The sequence below is a fragment of the Bombina bombina genome, chromosome 3, assembly GCF_027579735.1.
Source record: "Bombina bombina isolate aBomBom1 chromosome 3, aBomBom1.pri, whole genome shotgun sequence".
NCBI lineage: Eukaryota > Metazoa > Chordata > Amphibia > Anura > Bombinatoridae > Bombina > Bombina bombina.
In genome coordinates, this window is record NC_069501.1 from 1141815711 (window position 1) to 1141843312 (window position 27602).

General features: G+C 41.4%; 1 protein-coding gene across 5 annotated transcripts in view; it reads right to left on the reverse strand.

Annotated features, from left to right (window-relative positions):
* Nucleotides 1-27602, reverse strand: part of ZMYM2 (zinc finger MYM-type containing 2) — a 409791-nt gene that overhangs the window by 131809 nt on the left and 250380 nt on the right. For all 5 annotated transcript variants that reach the window (XM_053708531.1, XM_053708528.1, XM_053708530.1 and 2 more), the window contains 3 exons: nucleotides 22324-22358; nucleotides 21069-21195; nucleotides 2155-2486 (listed from right to left, as the gene is read on the reverse strand). In XM_053708531.1, coding sequence (XP_053564506.1) covers nucleotides 2155-2486; nucleotides 21069-21195; nucleotides 22324-22358 — 494 coding nt within the window. The remainder of the gene's footprint in view (nucleotides 1-2154; nucleotides 2487-21068; nucleotides 21196-22323; nucleotides 22359-27602) is intronic.

Below are 27602 nucleotides of genomic sequence, written 5' to 3' on the forward strand. Positions count from 1 at the left end.
TTGCATAACCAACAGTTATAATAATACACGTTTTACCTCTAATTACCTTGTATCTATACTTTTGCAAACTGCCCCCTTATTTCAGTTCTTTTGACAGACTTGAATTTTAGCAAATCAGAGCTGACTCCTAGGTAACTTCACGTGCGTGAGCTAAATGTTATCTATATGACACACCTGTACTAATGCCCTCTAGTGGTGAAAAACTGTCAAAACGCATTAAGATTAGAGGCGGCCTTCGAGTTCTAAGAAATTAGCATATGAGCCTCCTAGGTTTAGCTTTCAACTAAGAATACCAAGAGAACAAAGCAAAATTGGTGATAAAAGTACATTGGAAAGTTAAAATGATATGCCTTATTTGAACCATGAAAGTTTATTTTGGACTTGACTGTCTCTTTAAATATATCATTTATTTTGAAACTAAATCAGAAGTGCCTGCTCCTAAGGACAACTAGCGTAAATTATCAGACCAAGAACAAGCAGGGTGAAATTGTATTTAAGACAAATGCAGAAAAATTCGGGGTAAAAGTCCAATAGGAAAAGATCATACACTGGGACTCCTACCCAGAATTGAATTAAAGGGACAGTCAAGTCCAAAAAAAAAAACCTCATGTTTCAAATAGGGCATGTCATTTTAAACAAACAACTTTCTAATTTACTTTTATCACCAATTTTGCTTTGTTCTTTTGGTATTCTTAGTTGAAAGCTAAACCTAGGAGGTTCGTATGCTAATTTCTTAGACCTTGAAGGCCGCCTCTAATCTAAATGCCTTTTGATAGTTTTTCACCACTAGAAGGCATTAGTTCACATGTTTCATATAGATAACATTGAGCTCATGCACGTGAATTTACCATGGAGACAGTTCTGATTGGCTAAAATGCAAGTCTGTCAAAAGAACTGAAATAAGGGGTCAGTCTGCTGAGGCTTAGATACAAGGTAATTACAGAGGTAAAACATGTATAATTATAGCTGTGTTGGTTATGCAAAACTGGGGAATTGGTAATTAAGGGATTATCTATCTTTTAAAACAACAAACATTCTGGTGTTGACTGTCCCTTTAAGTTAAAGGGCCACTAAACCCAAAATATTTCTTTCATGATTCAGATAGAGAATAGAATTTTAAACAACATTACAATTTACTTCCATTATTTATTTTGCTTTATTTTTTAGATATCCTTAGTTGAAGAAAAAGCAATGAACATGGTGAGCCAATCACACAAGGCTTCTATGTGCAGCAACCAATCAGCAGCTACTGAGCATATCTAGATATGCTTTTCAGCAAAGAATATCAAGAGAATAAAACAAATTAGATAATATAAGTAAAATAGAAAGATGTTTACAATTGCATTCTCTTTCTAAATCATAAAAGAAAAAATGTGGGTGTCATGTCCCTTTAACTGCATAAGTCACTGGAAGTAAACTTAGCTGAGAGTTTCCATTGAGCACCCAGAACTATATTTTGCCAATTGTGTTCCCACTACACACACTACATAGCCCAAAGTACATGGACACCCCTTTAACAAAACATATTTCCTGGGGCTACATGATATAAATATATTGATGGTCATAGCCGATTATACAAACATTCTGGAAGGCTATCCTATCTTAAATTAACGGTATTACACCCCTAGACATTAAATACTTCCTTTTCAATTTGCCTTGGATCCCTTAACGTATCTTGGCTAATAGTGGTAAGTAGCTTATTCTGCAAAAATGGAAACAAATTAGTTGTCCTTTAACAGACTCAAGTCCACCACACCTTCAACTTTAAAGAGATACCATTTCTTAAAAGGATACTGGACCCAAATTTTAAGCAACTTTCTAATTTACTCCTATTTTTTTCTTCGTTCAAACATTAGAAAGGTAACAAATGAGCACCAGTCCAGAACAGTCGTGTCCAAACACAAACTTAAAAAAATGGAGAGTGGGTGGAAGGCGTTGTTGCTTTAACAAGTTACAGTTGCTGCCTATTTCCAAGTGGACAGCCAACTATACAGCTGTACAAAATTATCTCCTTTTTCATATGCTGTAATGGTGACTTTTTTCATTTTTAAAAGATTGTAACATCATGTAAAGATAAATCTAGTTCTTAGCAAACTTCAACACAAAAGTGCAATCTTCCTGTGCATAAGAAATGTTGCCTTCTATCATACTTACTGGAATTGGAATAATTGTGGGTGTTGGAATGTTCCGACAGTATAGATGCATAGGTACCGGCACAAACACTGGTACAGGAATAGGTACTGGAACGTGCTTTATTATCTCAACAGGGTCCTGCTTCAGTTTCTCCTCTGGATCCTGCTTCAGTTTCTCCTCTGGATCCTGCTTCAGTTTCTCCTCTGGATCCTGCTTCAGTTTCTCCTCTGGATCCTGCTTCAGTTTCTCCTCTGGATCCTGCTTCAGTTTCTCCTCTGGATCCTGCTTCAGTTTCTCCTCTGGATCCTGCTTCAGTTTCTCCTCTGAATCAGAATTTAATTTATCATCTTCCTCTAAGAAACAAAACATTGAAATCACTGGGTTTTTTTATACAGCACTGAGGTTGTTCAACAGAATTGACTTCACAGTTACAGCCTCTCTCTGATTTCCATCTCAAGAGACTGTAAAATAAATCTACAGATTTAAATTAAAAAGTATACATTAAAAAGCATACATTGTATCATATAAACTGAGCCGCAGAAAATAAGCACTATTTTGTATGAGTAATGATTTAAAAAAAAAAAAAAAAAAAAAAAAAAAAAAACCTTTTAAAATCTCTAACTCTATAAAGTACAACAAGGGAGCTATAACAAGAAATGACTGTGGTGCACCCCCCTCCCCCCCAAACTAAGTTTTAGTTCATGCAAAAACAAAATTTATGCTTACCTGATAAATTTATTTCTCTTGTGGTGTATCCAGTCCATGGGTTCATCCATTACTTGTGGGATATTCTCCTTCCCAACAGGAAGCTGCAAGAGGACACCCACAGCAGAGCTGTCTATATAGCTCCTCCCCTAACTGCCACCCCCAGTCATTCGACCGAAGACAAGCAAGAAAAAAAGGAGAAACTATAGGGTGCAGTGGTGACTGTAGTTTAAAAATAAAAAACACCTGCCTTAAAATGACAGGGCGGGCCGTGGACTGGATACACCACAAGAGAAATAAATGTATCAGGTAAGCATATTTTGTTTTCTCTTGTAAAGGTGTATCCAGTCCACGGGTTCATCCATGTGTCCCCTTGTGGGATACCAATACCAAAGCTTTAGGACACGGATGAAGGGAGGGACAAGGCAGGAACTTAAACGGAAGGCACCACTGCCTGTAAGACCTTTCTCCCAAAAATAGTCTCCGAAGAAGCAAAAGTATCAAATTTATAGAATTTAGAAAAGGTATGAAGCGAAGACCAAGTCGCCGCCTTACAAATCTGTTCAACAGAGGCCTCATGTTTAAAAGCCCATGTGGAAGCTACTGCTCTAGTAGAATGAGATTTAATTCTTTAAGGAGGCTGCTGGCCAGCAGTCTCATAAGCTAAACGTATTATACTTCTTAGCCAAAAAGAAAGAGAAGTTGCCGAAGCCTTTTGGCCTCACCTCTGTCCAGAGTAGACAACAAACAAAGCAGATGTTTGACGAAAATCTTTCGTAGCTTGTAAATAAAACTTTAAAGCACGAACCACGTCAAGATTGTGTAATAGACGTTCCTTCTTTGAAGAAGGATTAGGACATAGGGAAGGAACAACAATCTCCTGATTGATATTCTTATTAGATACCACCTTAGGAAGAAACCCAGGTTTGGTACGTAACACTACCTTATCTGCATGGAAAATCAGATAAGGGGAATCACATTGTAAAGCAGATAACTCCGAAACTCTTCAAGCCGAGGAGATAGCTACTAAAAACAGAACTTTCCAAGATAAAAGCTTAATATCTATGGAATGCAAAGGTTCAAACGGAACCCCTTGAAGAACTAAGAACTAAATTTAAACTCCATGGCGGAGCAACAGGTTTAAACACATGCTTGATTCTAACTAAAGCCTGACAAAACGCCTGCACGTCTGGAACCTCAGCCAGACGATTGAGCAAAAGAATAGACAGAGCAGAAATCTGTCCCTTTAAGGAACTAGCTGACAAACCCTTCTCCAATCCTTCTTGGAGAAAAGATAATATCTTAGGAATCCTGACCTTACTCCATGAGTAACCCTTGGATTCACACCAATGAAGATATTTACACCATATCTTATGATAGATTTTCCTGGTGACAGGCTTTCGAGCCTGAATTAAGGTATCAATGACCGATTCAGAAATATCACGCTTTGATAGAATCAAGCGTTCAATCTCCAAGCAGTCAGACGTAGAGAAATTAGATTTGGATGTTTGAAGAGACCTTGAAGTAGAAGGTCCTGACTTAGCGGCAGAGACCATGGTGGAAAGGATGACATGTCCACCAGATCTGCATACCAAGTCCTGCGTGGCCATTCAGGGGCTATCAAGATCACCGAAGCTCTCTCCTGCTTGATCTTGGCAATCAGACGAGAGAGCAGAGAGCTGTGGAAACACATAAGCAAGGCTGAAGGACCAGGGCGCTGCTAGAGCATCTATCAGTGCTGCCTTGGAATCCCTGGACCCGTAACAAGGAAGCTTGGCGTTCTGACGAGACGCCATGAGATCCAGTTCTGGTTTGCCCCAAAGTTGGATCAACTGGGCAAATACCTCCGGATGGAGCTCCCACTCCCCCGGATGAAAAGTCTGCCGACTTAGAAAATCCGCCTCCCAGTTCTCTCCTCCTGGGATATGGATAGCTGCACCCCAGAAGGCTGGCATCTTTCGTTACTATAGTCCATTCTGGCCTGCGGAAACTGATTCCCTTTGACAGATGGACCCGAGATAGCCACCAGAGAAGAGAATCCCTGGTCTCTTGATCCAGATTTAGTAGAGGGGACAAATCTGTGAAATCCCCATTCCACTGATTGAGCATGCAAAGTTGCAGTGGTCTGAGATGTAGGCGGGCAAACGGAACTATGTCCATTGCCGCTACCATTAATCCGATTACCGCCATACACTGAGCCACTGACGGACGAGAAATCGAATAAAGAGCACGGCAGGAAGTTAGAAGTTTTGACAACCTGACCTCTGTCAGATAAATCTTCATTTCTACTGAATCTATCAGAGTTCCTAGGAAGGAAACTCTTGTTAGAGAGAACTCTTTCCTTCGTTCACTTCCCCCCCGTGAGACCTTAGGAATGCCAGAACAATGTCCGTATGGGACCTGGCGATTTGAAAAGTTGACGCCTGTATCAGGATGTCTTCTAGGTAAGGGGCTACTGCTATACCCCGCGGTCTTAGTACCACCAGAAGGGACCCTAGAACCTTCGTAAAGATTCTTGGTGCCGTGGCTAACCTGAAGGGAAGAGCCACAAACTGGTAATGCCTGTCTAGGAAGGCGAACCTGAGAAACTGATGATGATCCCTGTGCATCGGAATATGTAGATAAGAATCCTTTAAATCCACGGTAGTCATATATTGACCCTCCTGGATCATAGGTAGGATGGTTCGAATAGTCTCCATCTTGAAGAATGGGACCCTGAGAAATTTGTTTAGGATCTTGAGATCCAAGATTGGTCTGAAAGTTCCCTCTTTCTTGGGAACTATAAACAGATTTGAATAGAAGCCCTGCCCCTGTTTCTCCTTTTGAAATGGGTGGATCACTCCCATAACTAGTAGGTCTTGAACGCAATGTAAGAATGCCTCTCTCTTTATCTGGTTTGCAGATAATTGTGAGAGATGAAATCTCCCCTTTGGAGATGAAGCTTTGAAATCCAGAAGATATCCCTGGGAAACAATCTCCAGAGCCCAGGGATCCTGGACGTCTCTTGCCCAAGCCTGGGCGAAGAGAGAAAGTCTGCCCCCCACTAGATCCGGTCCCGGATCGGGGGCTACTCCTTCATGCTGTCTTAGAGGCAGCAGCAGGCTTTTTGGCCTGATTCCCCTTGTTCCAAGCCTGGTCAGGTCTCCAGACTGGCTTGGACTGGGCAAAATTTCCCTCTTGTTTTGTAGAAGAAGATGAAGCTGCGCCACTCTTGAAGTTTCGAAAGGAACGAAAATTAGTCTGTTTGGTCCTTAACTTGTTGGACCTATCCTGGGCGTGGCCTTTTCCTCCAGTAATATCAGATATAATCTCCTTCAGTCCAGGCCCAAATAGGGTCTGCCCTTTGAAGGGGATATTGAGAAGTTTAGACTTTGAAGTGACATCAGCTGACCAGGATTTAAGCCATAGCGCCCTACGTACCTAAATGGCAAAACCTGAATTTTTAGCCGTTAGCTTGGTTAAATGAAAAACGGCGTCAGAAATAAATGAATTGGCCAACTTAAGAGCTTTAAGCCTGTCAAGGATATCATCCAACGGGGTCTCTACATGTAAAGCCTCCTCCAGAGACTCGAACCAGAAAGCTGCTGCAGCAGTGACTGGGGCAATGCATGCAAGAGGCTGGAGAATAAAACCTTGTTGTATAAAGATTTTCTTAAGGAAACCCTCTAATTTCTTATCCATAGGATCTAGGAAAGCACAACTGTCCTTGACCGGAATAGTTGTACGTTTAGCTAGGGTAGAGACTGCTCCCTCCACCTTAGGGACCGTCTGCCACAAGTCCCGTGTAGCGGCATCTATAGGAAACCTTTTCTTAAAAGCAGGAGGGGGAGAGAACGGCACACCTGGTCTATCCCATTCCTTAGAAATAATTTCTGAAAACCTCTTAGGGATTTGAAAAACATCAGTGTAAACAGGCACTGCAAAGTATTTGTCCATTTTACACAATTTCTCTGGGACTACAATGGTGTCACAGTCATCCAGAGTCGCTAAAACCTCCCTGAGCAACACGCGGAGGTGTTCAAGCTTAAATTTAAATGCTGTCATTTCAGAGACAGACTGAAGTAACGTCTTCCCTGAATCAGAGAAGTCACCCACAGATAGAAGCTCTCCTGCTTCAACTTCTGCACATTGGGAGGGTATATCAGACAGCTACTAAAGCGTCAGAGAGCTCTGTATTTGTTCTAGCCCCAGAGCTGTCTCGCTTTCCTTGTTACCCTGGCAGTTTGGACAATACCTCTGTGAGGGTATGATTCATAACTGCCGCCATGTCTTGTAAAGTAAACGCATTGGACGCGCTAGATGTACTTGGCGTCCCTTGAGCGGGAGTTATAGGTGCTGACACGTGGGGAGAGCTAGATGGCATAACCTCCCTTTTGTCAGTCTCAGAAACCTCAGGTGATAAATCTTTAAAAGCCATAATATGGTCTTTATAACTTATAGAAAGGTCAGTGCATTTGGTACACATTCTAAGAGGGGGTTCCACAATGGCTTCAAAACATAATGAACAAGGAGTTTCCTCTATGTCAGACATGTTTAACAGACTAGTAATGAGACCATCAAGCTTGGAAAACAAATAAATGTGAAAAAAGCAATAATAAAAAAACGGTACTGTGCCTTTAAGAGAAAAAAAACTACCACAAACTGCAAAACAGTGAAAAAAGTAGTAAAAACTACGAAATTTTTACAGTGTGTATAAGGGACTAAAGCAGCATTGCACCCACTTGCAAATGGATGATTAACCCATCAGGCCCAAAAACGAATTAGAAAAACATTAAACCTGTTAACAAACAGTCAAACACACTGCCACAGCTCTGCTGTGGCTCCTACCGGCCCTTAAAAACGATTTTTGCAGGAACAAAACCCTCTATAGAGGTCCTATAAGCCAGAGGACTCTTTCAGGGAAGATGGATGTCTCAGACTGAAACGAAAAACATAATTTATGCTTACCTGATAAATTTATTTCTCTTGTAGTGTAGTCAGTCCACGGGTCATCCATTACTTATGGGATTCTATCTTTCCCCAACAGGAAGTTGCAAGAGGATCACCCAAGCAGAGCTGCTATATAGCTCCTCCCCTCACATGTCATATCCAGTACTTCGACCGAAACAAGACGAGAAAGGAGAAACCATAGGGTGCAGTGGTGACTGGAGTTTAATTAAAATTTAGGTCTGCCTTAAAAGACAGGGCGGGCCGTGGACTGACTACACTACAAGAGAAATAAATTTATCAGGTAAGCATAAATTATGTTTTCTCTTGTTAAGTGTAGTCAGTCCACGGGTCATCCATTACTTATGGGATACCAATACCAAAGCTAAAGTACACGGATGATGGGAGGGACAAGGCAGGAACTTTAAACGGAAGGAACCACTGCCTGAAGCACCTTTCTCCCAAAAATAGCCTCCGAAGAAGCAAAAGTGTCAAATTTGTAAAATTTTGAAAAAGTGTGAAGTGAAGACCAAGTTGCAGCCTTGCAAATCTGTTCAACAGAGGCCTCATTTTTAAAGGCCCAGGTGGAAGCCAACAGCTCTAGTGGAATGAGCTGTAATTCTTTCAGGAGGCTGCTGTCCAGCAGTCTCATAGGCTAAACGTATTATGCTACGAAGCCAAAAGGAGAGAGAGGTAGCCGAAGCCTTTTGACCTCTCCTCTGTCCCGAGTAAACGACAAACAGGGAAGAAGTTTGACGAAAATCTTTAGTTGCCTGTAAATAGAACTTCAGGGCACGGACTACGTCCAGATTATGCAAAAGTCGTTCCTTCTTTGAAGAAGGGTTAGGACATAATGATGGAACAACAATCTCTTGATTGATATTCCTGTTAGAAACTACCTTAGGTAAAAACCCAGGTTTAGTACGCAGAACTACCTTGTCTGAATGGAAAATCAGATAAGGAGAATCACAGTGTAGGGCAGATAACTCAGAGACTCTTCGAGCCGAGGAAATAGCCATCAAAAACAGAACTTTCCAAGATAACAGCTTAATATCAATGGAATGGAGGGGTTCAAACGGAACACCTTGAAGAACTTTAAGAACTAAGTTTAAGCTCCACGGCGGAGCAACAGTCTTAAACACAGGCTTAATCCTAGCCAAAGCCTGACAAAAAGCCTGAACGTCTGGAACATCTGCCAGACGCTTGTGTAACAGAATAGACAGAGCAGAAATCTGTCCCTTTAATGAACTAGCAGATAAACCCTTTTCCAAACCCTCTTGTAGAAAGGACAAAATCCTAGGAATCCTAACTTTACTCCATGAGTAACTCTTGGATTCACACCAATATAAGTATTTACGCCATATTTTATGGTAAATTTTTCTGGTAACAGGTTTCCGAGCCTGTATTAAGGTATCAATAACTGACTCAGAGAAGCCACGCTTTGATAGAATCAAGCGTTCAATCTCCATGCAGTCAGCCTCAGAGAAATTAGATCTGGATGGTTGAAAGGACCCTGAATTAGAAGGTCCTGTCTCAGAGGTAGAGACCATGGTGGACAGGACGACATGCCCACTAGATCTGCATACCAGGTCCTGCGTGGCCACGCAGGTGCTATCAGAATCACAGATGCTCTCTCCTGTTTGATCTTGGCAATCAGCCGAGTAAGCAGCGGAAATGGTGGAAACACATAAGCCATGTTGAAACCCCAAGGGGCTGCTAGAGCATCTATCAGCGCCGCTCCCGGGTCCCTGGACCTGGATCCGTAGCAAGGAAGTTTGGCATTCTGTCGAGAAGCCATGAGATCCAGTTCCGGTTTGCCCCAACGATGAATTAGTTGAGCAAAGACCTCCGGATGAAGTTCCCACTCCCCCGGATGAAAAGTCTGACGACTTAGGAAGTCCGCCTCCCAGTTCTCCACGCCTGGGATATAGATCGCCGACAGGTGGCAAGAGTTGGACTCTGCCCAGCGAATTATCTTTGATACTTCCAACATCGCTAGGGAACTCCTGGTTCCCCCTTGATGGTTGATGTAAGCCACAGTCGTGATATTGTCCGACTGAAACCAGATGAACCTCAGTGTTGCCAACTGAGGCCAAGCTAGAAGAGCATTGAATATCGCTCTTAATTCCAGAATATTTATTGGGAGGAGTTTCTCCTCCTGAGTCCACGATCCCTGAGCCTTCAGGGAGTTCCAGACTGCGCCCCAACCTAGAAGGCTGGCATCTGTTGTTACAATCGTCCAATCTGGCCTGCGAAAGGTCATCCCTTTGGACAGATGGAGTCGAGAAAGCCACCAGAGAAGAGAATCCCTGGTCTCTTGATCCAGATTTATTAGAGGGGACAAATCTGAGTAATCCCCATTCCACTGACTGAGCATGCATAATTGCAGCGGTCTGAGATGCAGGCGCGCAAATGGTACTATGTCCATTGCTGCTACCATTAAGCCGATTACTTCCATGCACTGGGCTACTGAAGGGTGTGGAATGGAATTTAGGGCACCGCAAGCATTTAGAAGTTTTGATAACCTGGCCTCCGTCAGGTAAATTTTCATCTCTACAGAATCTATGAGTCCCTAAGAAGGGAACCCTTGTGAGTGGTAATAGAGAACTCTTTTCCACGTTCACCTTCCACCCATGCGACCTCAGAAATGCCAGAACTATCTCTGTATGAGACTTGGCAGTTTGAAAACTTGACGTTTGTATCAGAATGTCGTCTAGGTACGGAGCCACCGCTATGCCTCGCGGTCTTAGTACCGCCAGAAGTGAGCCCAGAACCTTTGTAAAGATTCTTGGGGCCGTAGCTAACCCGAAGGGAAGAGCTACAAACTGGTAATGCCTGTCTAGGAAGGCAAATCTTAGATACCGATAATGATCCTTGTGAATCGGTATGTGAAGGTAGGCATCCTTTAAGTCCACTGTGGTCATGTACTGACTCTCTTGGATCATGGGTAGGATGGTTCGAATAGTTTCCATTTTGAATGATGGAACTCTTAGGAACTTGTTTAGGATCTTTAAGTCCAAGATTGGTCTGAAGGTTCCCTCTTTCTTGGGAACCACAAACAGATTTGAATAAAATCCTTGCCCTTGTTCCGACCGCGGAACTGGGTGGATCACCCCCATTAATAAGAGGTCTTGTACACAGCGTAGAAACGCCTCTTTCTTTATTTGGTTTGCTGATAACCTTGAAAGATGAAATCTCACTTGTGGAGGAGAAGCTTTGAAGTCCAGAAGATATCCCTGAGATATGATCTCCAATGCCCAGGGATCCTGGACATCTCTTGCCCAAGCTTGGGCAAAGAGAGAAAGTCTGCCCCCCACTAGATCCGTTTCCGGACAGGGGGCCCTTACTTCATGCTGTCTTAGGGGCAGCAGCAGGTTTTCTGGCCTGCTTGCCCTTGTTCCAAGACTGGTTGCCTTTCCAACCCTGTCTGTAACGAGTAGCAGTCCCTTCCTGTTTTGGGGCAGAGGAAGTTGATGCTGCTCCTGCCTTGAAATTACGAAAGGCATGGAAATTAGACTGTTTGGCCTTTGATTTGGCCCTGTCCTGAGGAAGGGAGTGACCCTTACCTCCAGTAATGTCAGCAATAATTTCTTTCAAGCCGGGCCCAAATAAGGTTTGCCCTTTGAAAGGAATATTAAGCAATTTAGATTTAGAAGTTACATCTGCTGACCAGGATTTAAGCCATAGCACTCTGCGCGCCTGGATGGCGAATCCGGAGTTCTTAGCCGTTAGTTTGGTTAAATGCACCACGGCATCCGAAACAAATGCATTAGCTAGCTTAAGGGCTTTAAGCTTGTTCATAATCTCATCCAATGGAGCCGTGCGAATAGCCTCTTCCAGAGACTCAAACCAGAATGCAGCCGCAGCAGTGACGGGCGCAATGCATGCAAGGGGCTGTAATATAAAACCTTGTTGAACAAACATTTTCTTAAGGTAACCTTCTAATTTTTTATCCATTGGATCTGAGAAAGCACAACTATCCTCCACCGGGATAGTGGTACGCTTGGCTAAAGTAGAAACTGCTCCCTCCACCTTAGGGACCGTCTGCCATAAGTCTCGTGTGGTGGCGTCTATTGGGAACATTTTTCTAAATATCGGAGGAGGGGAAAAAGGCACACCGGGTCTATCCCACTCCTTGCTAATAATCTCTGTAAGCCTTTTAGGTATAGGAAAAACGTCAGTACACACCGGTACCGCATAGTATTTATCCAGCCTACATAATTTCTCTGGGATTGCCACCGTGTCGCAATCATTCAGAGCCGCTAAAACTTCCCTTAGCAATACACGGAGGTTCTCAAGCTTAAATTTAAAATTTGAAATTTCTGAATCCGGTCTCCCCGGATCAGATCCGTCACCCACAGAATGAAGCTCTCCGTCCTCATGTTCTGCAAATTGTGACGCAGTATCGGACATGGCTCTCGTGTCATCGGCGTGCTCTGTCCTTAACCCAGAGCTATCGCGCTTGCCTCTTAACTCAGGCAAATTAGATAATACTTCTTTCATAACATTAGCCATATCATGCAAAGTGATTTGTAAGGGCCTTGATGTACTTGGCGCCACAATCTCACGCACCTCCTGAGCGGGAGGCGAAGGTACTGACACGTGAGGAGAGTTAGACGGCATAACTTCCCCCTCGATGTCTGGTGATCATTTCTTTACCGGTAAAGACTGACTTTTATTTAAAGTAACATCAATACAATTGGTACACAAATTTCTATTGGGCTCCACATTGGCTTTTAAACATAATGAACAAGTAGATTCATCTGTATCAGACATGTTTAACAGACTAGCAATGAAGGCTAGCAAGCTTGGAAAAAAACTGTCAGTGAATTTACAAGCAATATGAAAAAACGCAGCAGCGCTTTTAAAAACACAAAAAAACTGTCACAGTTGAAATAACAATGAACTAATTCAGTTATAGCCAACAATTTTAACAATAAATGTATGAATTTAGCAGAGGATTGCACCCACTAGCAAACGGATGATTAACCCCTCAATACCCACAACCGGATAATCAATTTTAGATTTAACATTTTTCTCACAGTCAAACACACTGTCACAGGTCTGCTGTGACTGATTACCTCCCTCAAAATTGAATTTTGAAGACCCTTGAGCTCTCTGGAGACGTCCTGGATCAAGGAGGAAAAGGCAGGAAGACTGTGCTAGAATTTTATCTGCGCAACAAGGCGCTAAAAAAGGCCCCTCCCACTCATATTACAACAGTGGGAGACCCGTTACAACGGTTTCTATGCAGAAATAAACGTTAGCCATGTGGAAAAAAATCATGCCCAAAAAGATTTATCACCAAAGTACCTCACAAAACGAATAACATGCCAGTAAACGTTTTAAAAACAACTTTTCCAGTGTTATGTAAAGTTATCACTAAGCCTGCTACCAGTCGCTTCTACTGCAGTTAAGGCTTATACATTTATTTCAGTATTAACAGTATTTTCTCAGTCAAATTCTAGTCCCTAGAAAATAACTCAACTGTGCATACATTTAACAGCCTGATACCAGTCGCTACTACTGCATTAAAGGCTGTACTTGCATCATATGGGTAACGGCAGTGTTTTCTTAGTCAATTCCATTCCTAGAAAATATTATACTGCACATACCTCATTTGCGGAGGACCCCGCATGCTATTCCCCTTTCTGAAGTTACCCCTCCTCAGAATGCGCGAGAACAGCCAGTGGATCTTAGTTACGTCTGCTAAGATCATAGAAAACGCAGGCAGATCTTCTTCTAAATACTGCCTGAGAGAAAAAACAGCACACTCCGGTGCCATTTTAAAATAACAAACTTGATTGATGAATTAAGTAAAAAACTCCTGTCTCCTCTCACAACCTCCTTTGTTGAGACTTGCAAGAGAATGACTGGATATGACGTGAGGGGAGGAGCTATATAGCAGCTCTGCTTGGGTGATCCTCTTGCAACTTCCTGTTGGGGAGAGATATAATCCCATAAGTAATGGATGACCCGTGGACTGACTACACTTAACAAGAGAAATAGGCCCCTCCCACCATGCACTCAAAGTCAGAGGGCCTTAAAAAAGTACTCCTAGGAGTAATCTAACAAGCCATGTGGAAATTAGGCCCCAAATAAAGATTTATCACCTCAGAGAAAAAACGTTTTTATTTATAAATCATGCAAACGTTTTTTTACACTAAGTAATAACATAATTTATGCTTACCTGATAAATTCCTTTCTTCTGTTGTGTGATCAGTCCACGGGTCATCATTACTTCTGGGATATAACTCCTCCCCAACAGGAAATGCAAGAGGATTCACCCAGCAGAGCTGCATATAGCTCCTCCCCTCTACGTCAGTCCCAGTCATTCGACCAAGAATCAACGAGAAAGGAGTAACCAAGGGTGAAGTGGTGACTGGAGTATAATTTAAAAGATATTTACCTGCCTTAAAACAGGGCGGGCCGTGGACTGATCACACAACAGAAGAAAGGAATTTATCAGGTAAGCATAAATTATGTTTTCTTCTGTTATGTGTGATCAGTCCACGGGTCATCATTACTTCTGGGATACCAATACCAAAGCAAAAGTACACGGATGACGGGAGGGATAGGCAGGCTCATTATACAGAAGGAACCACTGCCTGAAGAACCTTTCTCCCAAAAATAGCCTCCGAAGAAGCAAAAGTGTCAAATTTGTAAAATTTGGAAAAAGTATGAAGAGAAGACCAAGTTGCAGCCTTGCAAATCTGTTCAACAGAGGCCTCATTCTTAAAGGCCCAAGTGGAAGCCACAGCTCTAGTGGAGTGAGCTGTAATTCTTTCAGGAGGCTGCTGTCCAGCAGTCTCATAGGCTAAACGTATTATGCTACGAAGCCAAAAAGAGAGAGAGGTAGCAGAAGCTTTTTGACCTCTCCTCTGTCCAGAATAAACGACAAACAGGGAAGAAGTTTGGCGAAAATCTTTAGTTGCCTGCAAGTAGAACTTGAGGGCACGAACTACATCCAGATTGTGTAGAAGACGTTCCTTCTTTGAAGAAGGATTTGGACACAAGGATGGAACAACAATCTCTTGATTGATATTCCTGTTAGTGACTACCTTAGGTAAGAACCCAGGTTTAGTACGCAGAACTACCTTGTCTGAGTGAAAAATCAGATAAGGAGAATCACAATGTAAGGCTGATAACTCAGAGACTCTTCGAGCCGAGGAAATAGCCATTAAAAACAGAACTTTCCAAGATAACAATTTTATATCAATGGAATGAAGGGGTTCAAACGGAACACCCTGTAAAACGTTAAGAACTAAGTTTAAACTCCATGGCGGAGCAACAGCTTTAAACACAGGCTTGATCCTAGCTAAAGCCTGACAAAAGGCCTGGACGTCTGGATTTTCTGACAGACGCCTGTGTAACAAGATGGACAGAGCTGAAATCTGTCCCTTTAATGAACTAGCTGATAAACCCTTTTCTAAACCTTCTTGTAGAAAGGACAATATCCTAGGGATCCTAACCTTACTCCAGGAGTAACGTTTGGATTCGCACCAGTATAGGTATTTACGCCATATTTTATGGTAAATCTTTCTGGTAACAGGCTTCCTAGCCTGTATCAGGGTATCAATAACCGACTCAGAAAAACCACGTTTTGATAAAATCAAGCGTTCAATTTCCAAGCAGTCAGCTTCAGAGAAGTTAGATTTTGATGTTTGAATGGACCCTGTATCAGAAGGTCCTGTCTTAGAGGTAGAGACCAAGGCGGACAGGATGACATGTCCACTAGATCTGCATACCAAGTCCTGCGTGGCCATGCAGGCGCTATTAGAATCACTGATGCTCTCTCCTGTTTGATTTTGGCAATCAATCGAGGAAGCAGCGGGAAGGGTGGAAACACATAAGCCATCCCGAAGTTCCAAGGTGCTGTCAAAGCATCTATCAGAACCGCTCCCGGATCCCTGGATCTGGACCCGTAGTGAGGAAGTTTGGCGTTCTGGCGAGACGCCATGAGATCTATCTCTGGTTTGCCCCAACGTCGAAGTATTTGGGCAAAGACCTCCGGATGAAGTTCCCACTCCCCCGGATGAAAAGTCTGGCGACTCAAGAAATCCGCCTCCCAGTTCTCCACTCCCGGGATGTGGATTGCTGACAGGTGGCAAGAGTGAGACTCTGCCCAGCGAATTATCTTTGATACTTCCATCATTGCTAGGGAGCTTCTTGTCCCTCCCTGATGGTTGATGTAAGCTACAGTCGTGATGTTGTCCGACTGAAACCTGATGAACCCCCGAGTTGTTAATTGGGGCCAAGCCAGAAGGGCATTGAGAACTGCTCTCAATTCCAGAATGTTTATTGGAAGGAGACTCTCCTCCTGATTCCATAGTCCCTGAGCCTTCAGAGAATTCCAGACAGCGCCCCAACCTAGTAGGCTGGCGTCTGTTGTTACAATTGTCCAGTCTGGCCTGCTGAATGGCATCCCCCTGTACAGGTGTGGCCGATAAAGCCACCATAGAAGAGAATTTCTGGTCTCTTGATTCAGATTCAGAGTAGGGGACAAATCTGAGTAATCCCCATTCCACTGACTTAGCATGCACAATTGCAGCGGTCTGAGGTGTAGGCGTGCAAAAGGTACTATGTCCATTGCCGCTACCATTAAGCCGATCACCTCCATGCATTGAGCTACTGACGGGTGTTGAATGGAATGAAGGACACGGCATGCATTTTGAAGCTTTGTTAACCTGTCTTCTGTCAGGTAAATCTTCATTTCTACAGAATCTATAAGAGTCCCCAAGAATGGAACTCTTGTGAGAGGAAAAAGAGAACTCTTCTTTTCGTTCACTTTCCATCCATGCGACCTTAGAAATGCCAGAACTAACTCTGTATGAGACTTGGCAGTTTGAAAGCTTGAAGCTTGTATTAGAATGTCGTCTAGGTACGGAGCTACCGAAATCCCTCGCGGTCTTAGTACCGCCAGAAGGGCACCCAGAACCTTTGTGAAGATTCTTGGAGCCGTAGCCAATCCGAATGGAAGAGCTACAAACTGGTAGTGCCTGTCTAGGAAGGCAAACCGTAGATACCGGTGATGATCTTTGTGAATCGGTATGTGAAGGTAAGCATCTTTTAAATCCACTGTGGTCATGTACTGACCCTTTTGGATCATGGGTAAGATTGTCCGAATAGTTTCCATTTTGAACGATGGAACTCTTAGGAATTTGTTTAGAATCTTTAAATCTAAGATTGGCCTGAAAGTTCCCTCTTTTTTGGGAACCACAAACAGGTTTGAGTAGAACCCTTGTCCTTGTTCCGACCGCGGAACCGGATGGATCACTCCCATTAATAACAGATCTTGTACACAGCGTAGAAACGCTTCTTTCTTTATCTGGTTTGTTGACAACCTTGACAGATGAAATCTCCCTCTTGGGGGAGATAATTTGAAGTCTAGAAGGTATCCCTGAGATATGATCTCTAGCGCCCAGGGATCCTGAACATCTCTTGCCCAGGCCTGGGCGAAGAGAGAAAGTCTGCCCCCCACTAGATCCGGTCCCGGATCGGGGGCTCTCGGTTCATGCTGTCTTTGGGGCAGCAGCAGGTTTCCTGGCCTGCTTGCCCTTGTTCCAGGACTGGTTAGGCTTCCAGCCTTGCCTGTAACGAGCAACAGCTCCCTCCTGTTTTGGTGCAGTGGAGGTTGATGCTGCTCCTGTTTTGAAATTCCGAAAGGGACGAAAATTAGACTGTCTAGCCTTAGCTTTGGCTTTGTCTTGAGGTAGGGCGTGGCCCTTACCTCCTGTAATGTCAGCGATAATTTCTTTCAAACCGGGCCCAAATAAAGACTGCCCCTTGAAAGGTATATTAAGTAATTTGGACTTAGAAGTAACATCAGCTGACCAGGATTTTAGCCACAGCGCCCTACGTGCCTGGATGGCGAATCCTGAGTTCTTAGCCGTAAGTTTGGTTAAATGTACTACGGCCTCCGAAATGAATGAATTAGCTAGTTTAAGGACTCTAAGCCTGTCCGTAATGTCGTCTAGCGTAGATGAACTAAGGTTCTCTTCCAGAGAATCAATCCAAAATGCTGCCGCAGCCGTAATCGGCGCGATACATGCAAGGGGTTGCAATATAAAACCTTGTTGAACAAACATTTTCTTAAGGTAACCCTCTAATTTTTTATCCATTGGATCTGAAAAAGCACAGCTATCCTCCACCGGGATAGTGGTACGCTTAGCTAAAGTAGAAACTGCTCCCTCCACCTTAGGGACCGTTTGCCATAAGTCCCGAGTGGTGGCGTCTATTGGAAACATCTTTCTAAATATTGGAGGGGGTGAGAACGGCACACCGGGTCTATCCCACTCCTTAGTAACAATTTCAGTTAGTCTCTTAGGTATAGGAAAAACGTCAGTACTCGCCGGTACCGCAAAGTATTTATCCAACCTACACAGTTTCTCTGGTATTGCAACGGTGTTACAATCATTGAGAGCTGCTAAAACCTCCCCTAGTAATACACGGAGGTTCTCCAATTTAAATTTAAAATTTGAAATATCTGAATCCAATCTGTTTGGATCAGAACCGTCACCCACAGAATGAAGCTCTCCGTCCTCATGCTCTGCAAGCTGTGACGCAGTATCAGACATGGCCCTAGTATTGTCAGCGCACTCTGTTCTCACCCCAGAGTGATCACGCTTGCCTCTTAGTTCTGGTAATTTAGACAAAACTTCAGTCATAACAGTAGCCATATCTTGTAATGTTATCTGTAATGGCCGCCCAGATGTACAAGGCGCCATAATATCACGCACCTCCCGGGCGGGAGATGCAGGTACTGCCGCGTGAGGCGAGTTAGTCGGCATAACTTTCTCTTCGCTGTTTGGTGAAATTTGTTCAAATTGTACAGATTGACTTTTATTTAAAGTAGCATCAATACAGTTAGTACATAAATTTCTATTGGGCTCCACCTTGGCATTGGAACAAATGACACAGATATCTTCCTCTGAGTCAGACATGTTTAACACACTAGCAATAAAACTTGCAACTTGGTTATAATCTTTTTTAGCAAAAACGTACTGTGCCTCAAAGAGGTACTAAACGATTAAATGACAGTTGAAATAATGAACTGAAAAAAACAGTTATAGCATCAAACTTTAAAACAACACAACTTTTAGCAAAGGTTTGTTCCCATAGTAAAATAACAATAATTAAATTTGACATAAAAATTACAGAGCAACGTTTTTATTCACAGTCAATATAAAATTCTCACAGCTCTGCTGAGAGAATCTACCTCCCTCTAAAGAAGTTTGAAGACCCCTGAGATCTGTCGGAGATGAACCGGATCATGCAGGAAATATAAGAGTAACTGACTGGAAATTTTTGATGCGTAGCAAAGAGCGCCAAAAACGGCCCCTCCCTCACACACAGCAGTGAAGAGAAACGAAACTGTCACAATTAAAACCAAACAACTGCCAAGTGGAAAATAATGCCCAAATATTTATTCACTCAGTACCTCAGAAATGTAAACGATTCTACATTCCAGCAAAAACGTTTAACATGATAAATACTTATTAAAAAGGATTAGTGACTTTTAACAGAGTAGTTCCGGTGAAATACCATCCCCAGAATACTGAAGTGTATACATACATGTCATTATAACGGTATGGCAGGATTTTCTCATCAATTCCATTCAGAAAATAAAAACTGCTACATACCTCAATGCAGATTCATCTGCCCGCTGTCCCCTGATCTGAAGCTTTTACCTCCCTCAGATGGCCGAGAACAGCAATATGATCTTAACTACTCCGGTTAAAATCATAGTAAAAAACTCTGGTAGATTCTTCCTCAAACTCTGCCAGAGAAGTAATAACACGCTCCGGTGCTATTGTAAAATAACAAACTTTTGATTGAAGTCATAAAAACTAAGTATAATCACCATAGTCCTCTCACACATCCTATCTAGTCGTTGGGTGCAAGAGAATGACTGGGACTGACGTAGAGGGGAGGAGCTATATGCAGCTCTGCTGGGTGAATCCTCTTGCATTTCCTGTTGGGGAGGAGTTATATCCCAGAAGTAATGATGACCCGTGGACTGATCACACATAACAGAAGAAATAGGTATTAACATGAATATTATCCCTTTTTGCAAGCATGATCCCAGTTGTTGTTAAATCACTGTATCGGGCTTACCTTAAATATACCAGGCACTGTCAGCATTTTCTAGACCTTATCTCTCTAGAAAAAAATATACTGAACATACCTCAAAGCAGGCAATCTGCAGACCGTCCCCCCAACTGAAGTTTTTTTTCCATACTCTTCAATTATGTGTGAGAACAGCAATGGACCTTAGTTACAAACCGCTAAGATCATCAAACCTCCAGGCAGAAGTCTTCTCCCAATTTCTGCCTGAGAGTAAAAACAGTACGACGCCGGTACCGTTTAAAAATAAACTTTTGATTGAAGGTAAAAACTACACTAAGTCACCACATCTCTCTTGATACTTCCTTTCTTGTCGAGAGCTGCAAGAGAATGACTGGGGGTGGCAGTTAGGGGAGGAGCTATATAGACCGCTCTGCTGTGAGTGTCCTCTTGCAGCTTCCTGTTGGGAAGGAGAATATCCCACAAGTAATGGATGAACCCGTGGACTGGATACACCTTTACAAGAGAAATTGCTTTATCTACAACAAAATATTAATTCACCTACTGATCTAACTAGTTTTTTGTAGACTTTAAAACAACCAATTCCATCCCTCTCTAGTCTTGAATGTTGCTGACAGACTAATCTAACTTGACATTTAACAGTAGCAGCACTTCAGAGACCATACCAAGGTGTCCCCATACAGTAAATAATTAAAATGCTTACCCTTTAAAACTAAATCATTTTATTCTTGTATCAAAAATATTGCAAACTGCCCTTTTCAATCTACCAATACATTTTGTCTATCCTCTAACACCAACACCTCCTCTTGTGTCATATGCAAGACTTCTCTGTGGAAAACTCTACAATGATCTGCCTACTCAGTTTTAAAGTTTAAGTTCTTTGACTTATTACCGCCTCATATAATCATTGCTTGCATTCAGACAAGCAACCCCTACACGTGGTGTAATTCACAACTAAACCTCTACATTTAAATGTCATCCTGTGCAATCTTGCATTGTAGATTTTAACTCTATATTTTATTATGTATTCTGCACTATGTAATATGGCAAAATATAAACAAATATAACAAATAACTACAAAGTATATGACCTAAGTGACTAATTACATAATGTAACATAACTACACAGCTTATTTTGTAAATGTTAGATGACCCAACTACAATTTCATTTTTGTTTTTTACATTTTGTTGAATTTAACACCATTATAAAAACTATACCTGTCTGGCAAGTCTTTGTTTGCATGTGAGGCTTGCAATAAGTAGCCTTTGTCATTGATAGGGGTTTGCACAAAACTGCTTTATTCTTCATATCCTTTGACACTGCAGGAGTTGAAGAGTTTATTCCCTGTAAAATAAACACTAATGCCTTAGATGTTTGTATAACTCTGTTAGCGACTTTACAACCTTTTGTAAGAGGACCCAAAAAAAATGTTTTTCACATTTAACATTTGTAGAAATTTTATTAAGCAAAACTAAAATATAAAAATGTATATAAAGAAACTTCAAAATGAGCAGTTCTTATTGCAACATAATTGCAAATAACCGAGACTTGGAAACAAACACAGGCGTTCGCATTTTAAATTTAGAAGCAAACAAGAAAACATAGGAGTTAACCATACGCAAGTGTGACTCAGAGTTTGGAGCCAGAAATTTCAGATGCAGTGTTCTGCAGTAATAAGCACACTGGATTGAGATAGTGAAAACATAAGCCAGTTGGAGAGAGAAATATCAGTGCATGCTGCCAATAGGTAGAGGTACAGAAGTGTGGGATAAATATATAGGGGAGCAGGTAAAGCACTGGTGGAATACATGTTCACGTAATGTCTGAGAAGCTTAAAGGGACAGTTTACTCAAAAATGTTCTCCCCTTTAATTTGTTCCCAATGATCCACTTTACCTGCTGGACTGTATTAAATTGTTTACAAGTAGCTCCTTTACCCTTATATTGGCATTTGAAATGGTTGATTTAGCATGTGGTATCCCCACCTATTCTGAAAGTTTGTGGCCGCGCGTACCAGCTATAGATAAGCTTTGTAAACACAGCCAGCAGAAGAAATTACACTCCCAGTGAGATATAGCAGAGATAAGGTAATAAAATGTTGATTTTACTTTGTTCTCTCAAAGTACTGGTGATTGTTTTAAGGACAGATATAAGATAAAGAAGCAGGTATATGTGCACAATGTGATACAGTAATGAGATCTGATTATATCTACAAGCTCAACCCATTTTATTAGGTTGTGGCTTCAAAACACAAAATCAGAGCTTTAATATACACAAATAAACCTTAAAAATCTAATTTTCATATATTTTTTACTCTGCAGTTAGTAAAAAAAGCAATTGTAAATATTGTAAACACATTAAGGGAAAAACTATTTTACAGTATACTGTCCATTTAATGTTATAATTTCTGTAAAATAACACTTTGATATGTCAGTATATAGATACAGCCAAAAATAAACAAAAACAAGTGTACCACAGCTCTTGTCCTTGAGGATGGAATGGCCTGATCTGTAAACAGAAAAAAAATAAAAAAGTTTTATTAAACTAAGTTAGGATAAGTCAATTAAGTCATATTCAAATCAAAAGCAATAAAAAAATAGCTGATTTTGCCTGTTGCATCCCCACCTATGCTTGAAAATTTCAATACTTAAACGGACATTAAACCAAATTATTTTCTTTCAGGGTTCAGATAAAGTGTACAATTATAAACAACTTTCCAATTTACTTCTATTAACAATTTTGATTAGTTCTTATGGTATCCTTTATTGAAGGAGCAGTAATGCACTACTGGGAAATAGCTGAACACACATTGGTAAGCCAACAACAAGAGACGTATATGCAGCCACCAATCAGCATCTATATGCTTTTCCACAAAGGATACAAAGAAAACAAAGCAAATAAAAGCAGCAAGTTGAGAAGTTGTTTAAAATGGTATGCTCTATTTGAATCAAAAGAAATTTTTTAGGTTTCATGTCCCTTTAAGTACTGGTTATAGAAAAGATGTGGGGGTGGGAGAAAATCTAAAATGTCAATTTTTCATTGTTCAAAGTATTGGTTTTACTTTACTGTATATACAGTGAGAGATAAGTAAGACATTTTGTGTATATATATATATATATATATATATATATATATATATATATATATATATATATATATAGATAGATAGATAGATAGATAGATAGATAGATAGATAGATAGATAGCGATAAGCGAATGAGGTTTGTGAAACAATCAAATGGGCTGAGGTTGTAGTGAGCAATTAGCAGGGACAGCTATTCATACACAAATTGACGTAACAGAAGCAATAACTTAAATTATGTTTACCAGATAATTTTCTTTTCTTCTGACGGGGAGAGTCCACAGCTGTATTCATTACTTTTGGGAAATACAGAACCTGGCCACCAGAAGGAGGCAAATACACCCCAGCTAAAGGCTTAAATACCTCCCCCACTCGCCTCATCCCCCAGTCATTCTGCCAAGGGAACAAGGAACTGTAGGAGTAATATTAGGGTGAAAAAACATAATTTATGTAAGAACTTACCTGATAAATTCATTTTTCATATTAGCAAGAGTCCATGAGCTAGTGACGTATGGGATATACATTCCTACCAGGAGGGGCAAAGTTTCCCAAACCTCAAAATGCCTATAAATACACCCCTCACCACACCCACAAATCAGTTTAATGTATAGCCAAGAAGTGGGGTGATAAGAAAAAAGTGCGAAAGCATAAAAAATAAGGAATTGGAATAATTGTGCTTTATACAAAAAAATCATAACCACCACAAGGGTGGTCCTCATGGACTCTTGCTAATATGAAAGAAATGAATTTATCAGGTAAGTTCTTAGATAAATTATGTTTTCTTTCATGTAATTAGCAAGAGTCCATGAGCTAGTGACGTATGGGATAATGACTACCCTAGATGTGGATCTTCCACGCAAGAGTCACTAGAGAGGGAGGGATAAAAACATAATTTATGCTTACCTGATAAATTTATTTCTCTTGTAGTGTAGTCAGTCCACGGGTCATCCATTACTTATGGGATTATATCTCTTCCCCAACAGGAAGTTGCAAGAGGATCACCCAAGCAGAGCTGCTATATAGCTCCTCCCCTCACATGTCATATTCAGTCATTCGACCGAAACAAGACGAGAAAGGAGAAACCATAGGGTGCAGTGGTGACTGGAGTTTAATTAAAATTTAGATCTGCCTTAAAAGACAGGGCGGGCCGTGGACTGACTACACTACAAGAGAAATAAATTTATCAGGTAAGCATAAAACATAATTTATGTAAGAACTTACCTGATAAATTCATTTCTTTCATATTAGCAAGAGTCCATGAGCTAGTGACGTATGGGATATACATTCCTACCAGGAGGGGCAAAGTTTCCCAAACCTCAAAATGCCTATAAATACACCCCTCACCACACCCACAATTCAGTTTAACGAATAGCCAAGAAGTGGGGTGATAAAAAAGTGCGAAAGCATATAAAATAAGGAATTGGAATAATTGTGCTTTATACAAAATCATAACCACCACAAAAAAAAAAAAAAAAGGGCGGGCCTCATGGACTCTTGCTAATATGAAAGAAATGAATTTATCAGGTAAGTTCTTACATAAATTATGTTTTCTTTCATGTAATTAGCAAGAGTCCATGAGCTAGTGACGTATGGGATAATGACTACCCAAGATGTGGATCTTTCCACACAAGAGTCACTAGAGAGGGAGGGATAAAATAAAGACAGCCAATTCCTGCTGAAAATAATCCACACCCAAAATAAAGTTTAACGAAAAACATAAGCAGAAGATTCAAACTGAAACCGCTGCCTGAAGTACTTTTCTACCAAAAACTGCTTCAGAAGAAGAAAATACATCAAAATGGTAGAATTTAGTAAAAGTATGCAAAGAGGACCAAGTTGCTGCTTTGCATATCTGGTCAACCGAAGCTTCATTCTTAAACGCCCAGGAAGTAGAAACTGACCTAGTAGAATGAGCTGTAATCCTATGAGGCGGAGTTTTACCCGACTCAACATAGGCAAGATGAATTAAAGATTTCAACCAAGATGCCAAAGAAATGGCAGAAGCTTTCTGGCCTTTTCTAGAACCGGAAAAGATAACAAATAGACTAGAAGTCTTACGGAAAGATTTCGTAGCTTCAACATAATATTTCAAAGCTCTAACAACATCCAAAGAATGCAACGATTTCTCCTTAGAATTCTTAGGATTAGGACATAATGAAGGAACCACAATTTCCCTACTAATGTTGTTGGAATTCACAACTTTAGGTAAAAATTCAAAAGAAGTTCGCAACACCGCCTTATCCCGATGAAAAATCAGAAAAGGAGACTCACAAGAAAGAGCAGATAATTCAGAAACTCTTCTAGCAGAAGAGATGGCCAAAAGGAACAAAACTTTCCAAGAAAGTAATTTAATGTCCAATGAATGCAAAGGTTCAAATGGAGAAGCTTGAAGAGCTCCCAGAACCAAATTCAAACTCCAAGGAGGAGAAATTGACTTAATGACAGGTTTTATACGTACCAAAGCTTGTACAAAACAATGAATATCAGGAAGAATAGCAATCTTTCTATGAAAAAGAACTGAAAGAGCAGAGATTTGTCCTTTCAAAGAACTTGCGGACAAACCCTTATCTAAACCATCCTGAAGAAACTGTAAAATTCTCGGTATTCTAAAAGAATGCCAAGAAAAATGATGAGAAAGACACCAAGAAATATAAGTCTTCCAGACTCTATAATATATCTCTCGAGATACAGATTTACGAGCCTGTAACATAGTAGTAATGACAGAGTCAGAGAAACCTCTTTGACCAAGAATCAAGCGTTCAATCTCCATACCTTTAAATTTAAGGATTTCAGATCCTGATGGAAAAAGGGACCTTGTGACAGAAGGTCTGGTCGTAACGGAAGAGTCCACGGTTGGCAGGAGGCCATCCGGACAAGATCCGCATACCAAAACCTGTGAGGCCATGCCGGAGCTACCAGCAGAACAAACGAGCATTCCTTCAGAATCTTGGAGATTACTCTTGGAAGAAGAACTAGAGGCGGAAAGATATAGGCAGGATGATACTTCCAAGGAAGTGATAATGCATCCACTGCCTCCGCCTGAGGATCCCGGGATCTGGACAGATACCTGGGAAGTTTCTTGTTTAGATGGGACGCCATCAGATCTATTTCTGGAAGTTCCCACATTTGAACAATCTGAAGAAATACCTCTGGGTGAAGAGACCATTCGCCCGGATGCAACGTTTGGCGACTGAGATAATCCGCTTCCCAATTGTCTATACCTGGGATATGAACCGCAGAGATTAGACAGGAGCTGGATTCCGCCCAAACCAAAATTCGAGATACTTCTTTCATAGCCAGAGGACTGTGAGTCCCTCCTTGATGATTGATGTATGCCACAGTTGTGACATTGTCTGTCTGAAAACAAATGAACGATTCTCTCTTCAGAAGAGGCCAAAACTGAAGAGCTCTGAAAATTGCACGGAGTTCCAAAATATTGATCGGAAATCTCACCTCCTGAGATTCCCAAACTCCTTGTGCTGTCAGAGATCCCCACACAGCTCCCCAACCCGAGAGACTTGCATCTGTTGAAATTACAGTCCAGGTCGGAAGCACAAAAGAAGCCCCCTGAATTAAACGATGGTGATCTGTCCACCATGTTAGAGAGTGTCGAACAATCGGTTTTAAAGATATTGTTTGAGATATCTTCGTGTAATCCTTGCACCATTGCTTCAGCATACAGAGCTGAAGAGGTCGCATGTGAAAACGAGCAAAGGGGATCGCGTCCGATGCAGCAGTCATAAGACCTAGAATTTCCATGCATAAGGCTACCGAAGGGAATGATTGTGACTGAAGGTTTCGACAAGCTGCAATCAATTTTAGACGTCTCTTGTCTGTTAAAGACAGAGTCATGGACACTGAATCCATCTGGAAACCCAGAAAGGTTACCCTTGTCTGAGGAATCAAAGAACTTTTTGGTAAATTGATCCTCCAACCATGATCTTGAAGAAACAACACAAGTCGATTCGTATGAGATTCTGCTAAATGTAAAGACTGAGCAAGTACCAAGATATCGTCCAAATAAGGAAATACCACAATACCCTGTTCTCTGATTACAGACAGATGGGCACCGAGAACCTTTGAAAAAATTCTTGGAGCTGTCGCTAGGCCAAACGGCAGAGCCACAAACTGGTAATGCTTGTCCAGAAAAGAGAATCTCAGGAACTGATAATGATCTGGATGAATCGGAATATGCAGATATGCATCCTGTAAATCTATTGTGGACATATAATTCCCTTGCTGAACAAAAGGCAAGATAGTCCTTACAGTTACCATTTTGAACGTTGGTATTCGTACATAACGATTCAATATTTTTAGATCCAGAACTGGTCTGAAGGAGTTCTCCTTCTTTGGTACAATGAAGAGATTTGAATAAAACCCCATCCCCTGTTCCAGAACTGGAACTGGCATAATTACTCCAGTCAACTCTAGATCTGAAACACATTTCAGAAATGCTTGAGCTTTTACTGGATTTACTGGGACACGGGAAAGAAAAAATCTCTTTGCAGGAGGTCTCATCTTGAAACCAATCCTGTACCCTTCCGAAACAATGTTCTGAATCCAAAGATTGTGAACAGAATTGATCCAAATTTCTTTGAAAAAACGTAACCTGCCCCCTACCAGCTGAGCTGGAATGAGGGCCGCACCTTCATGTGGACTTAGAAGCAGGCT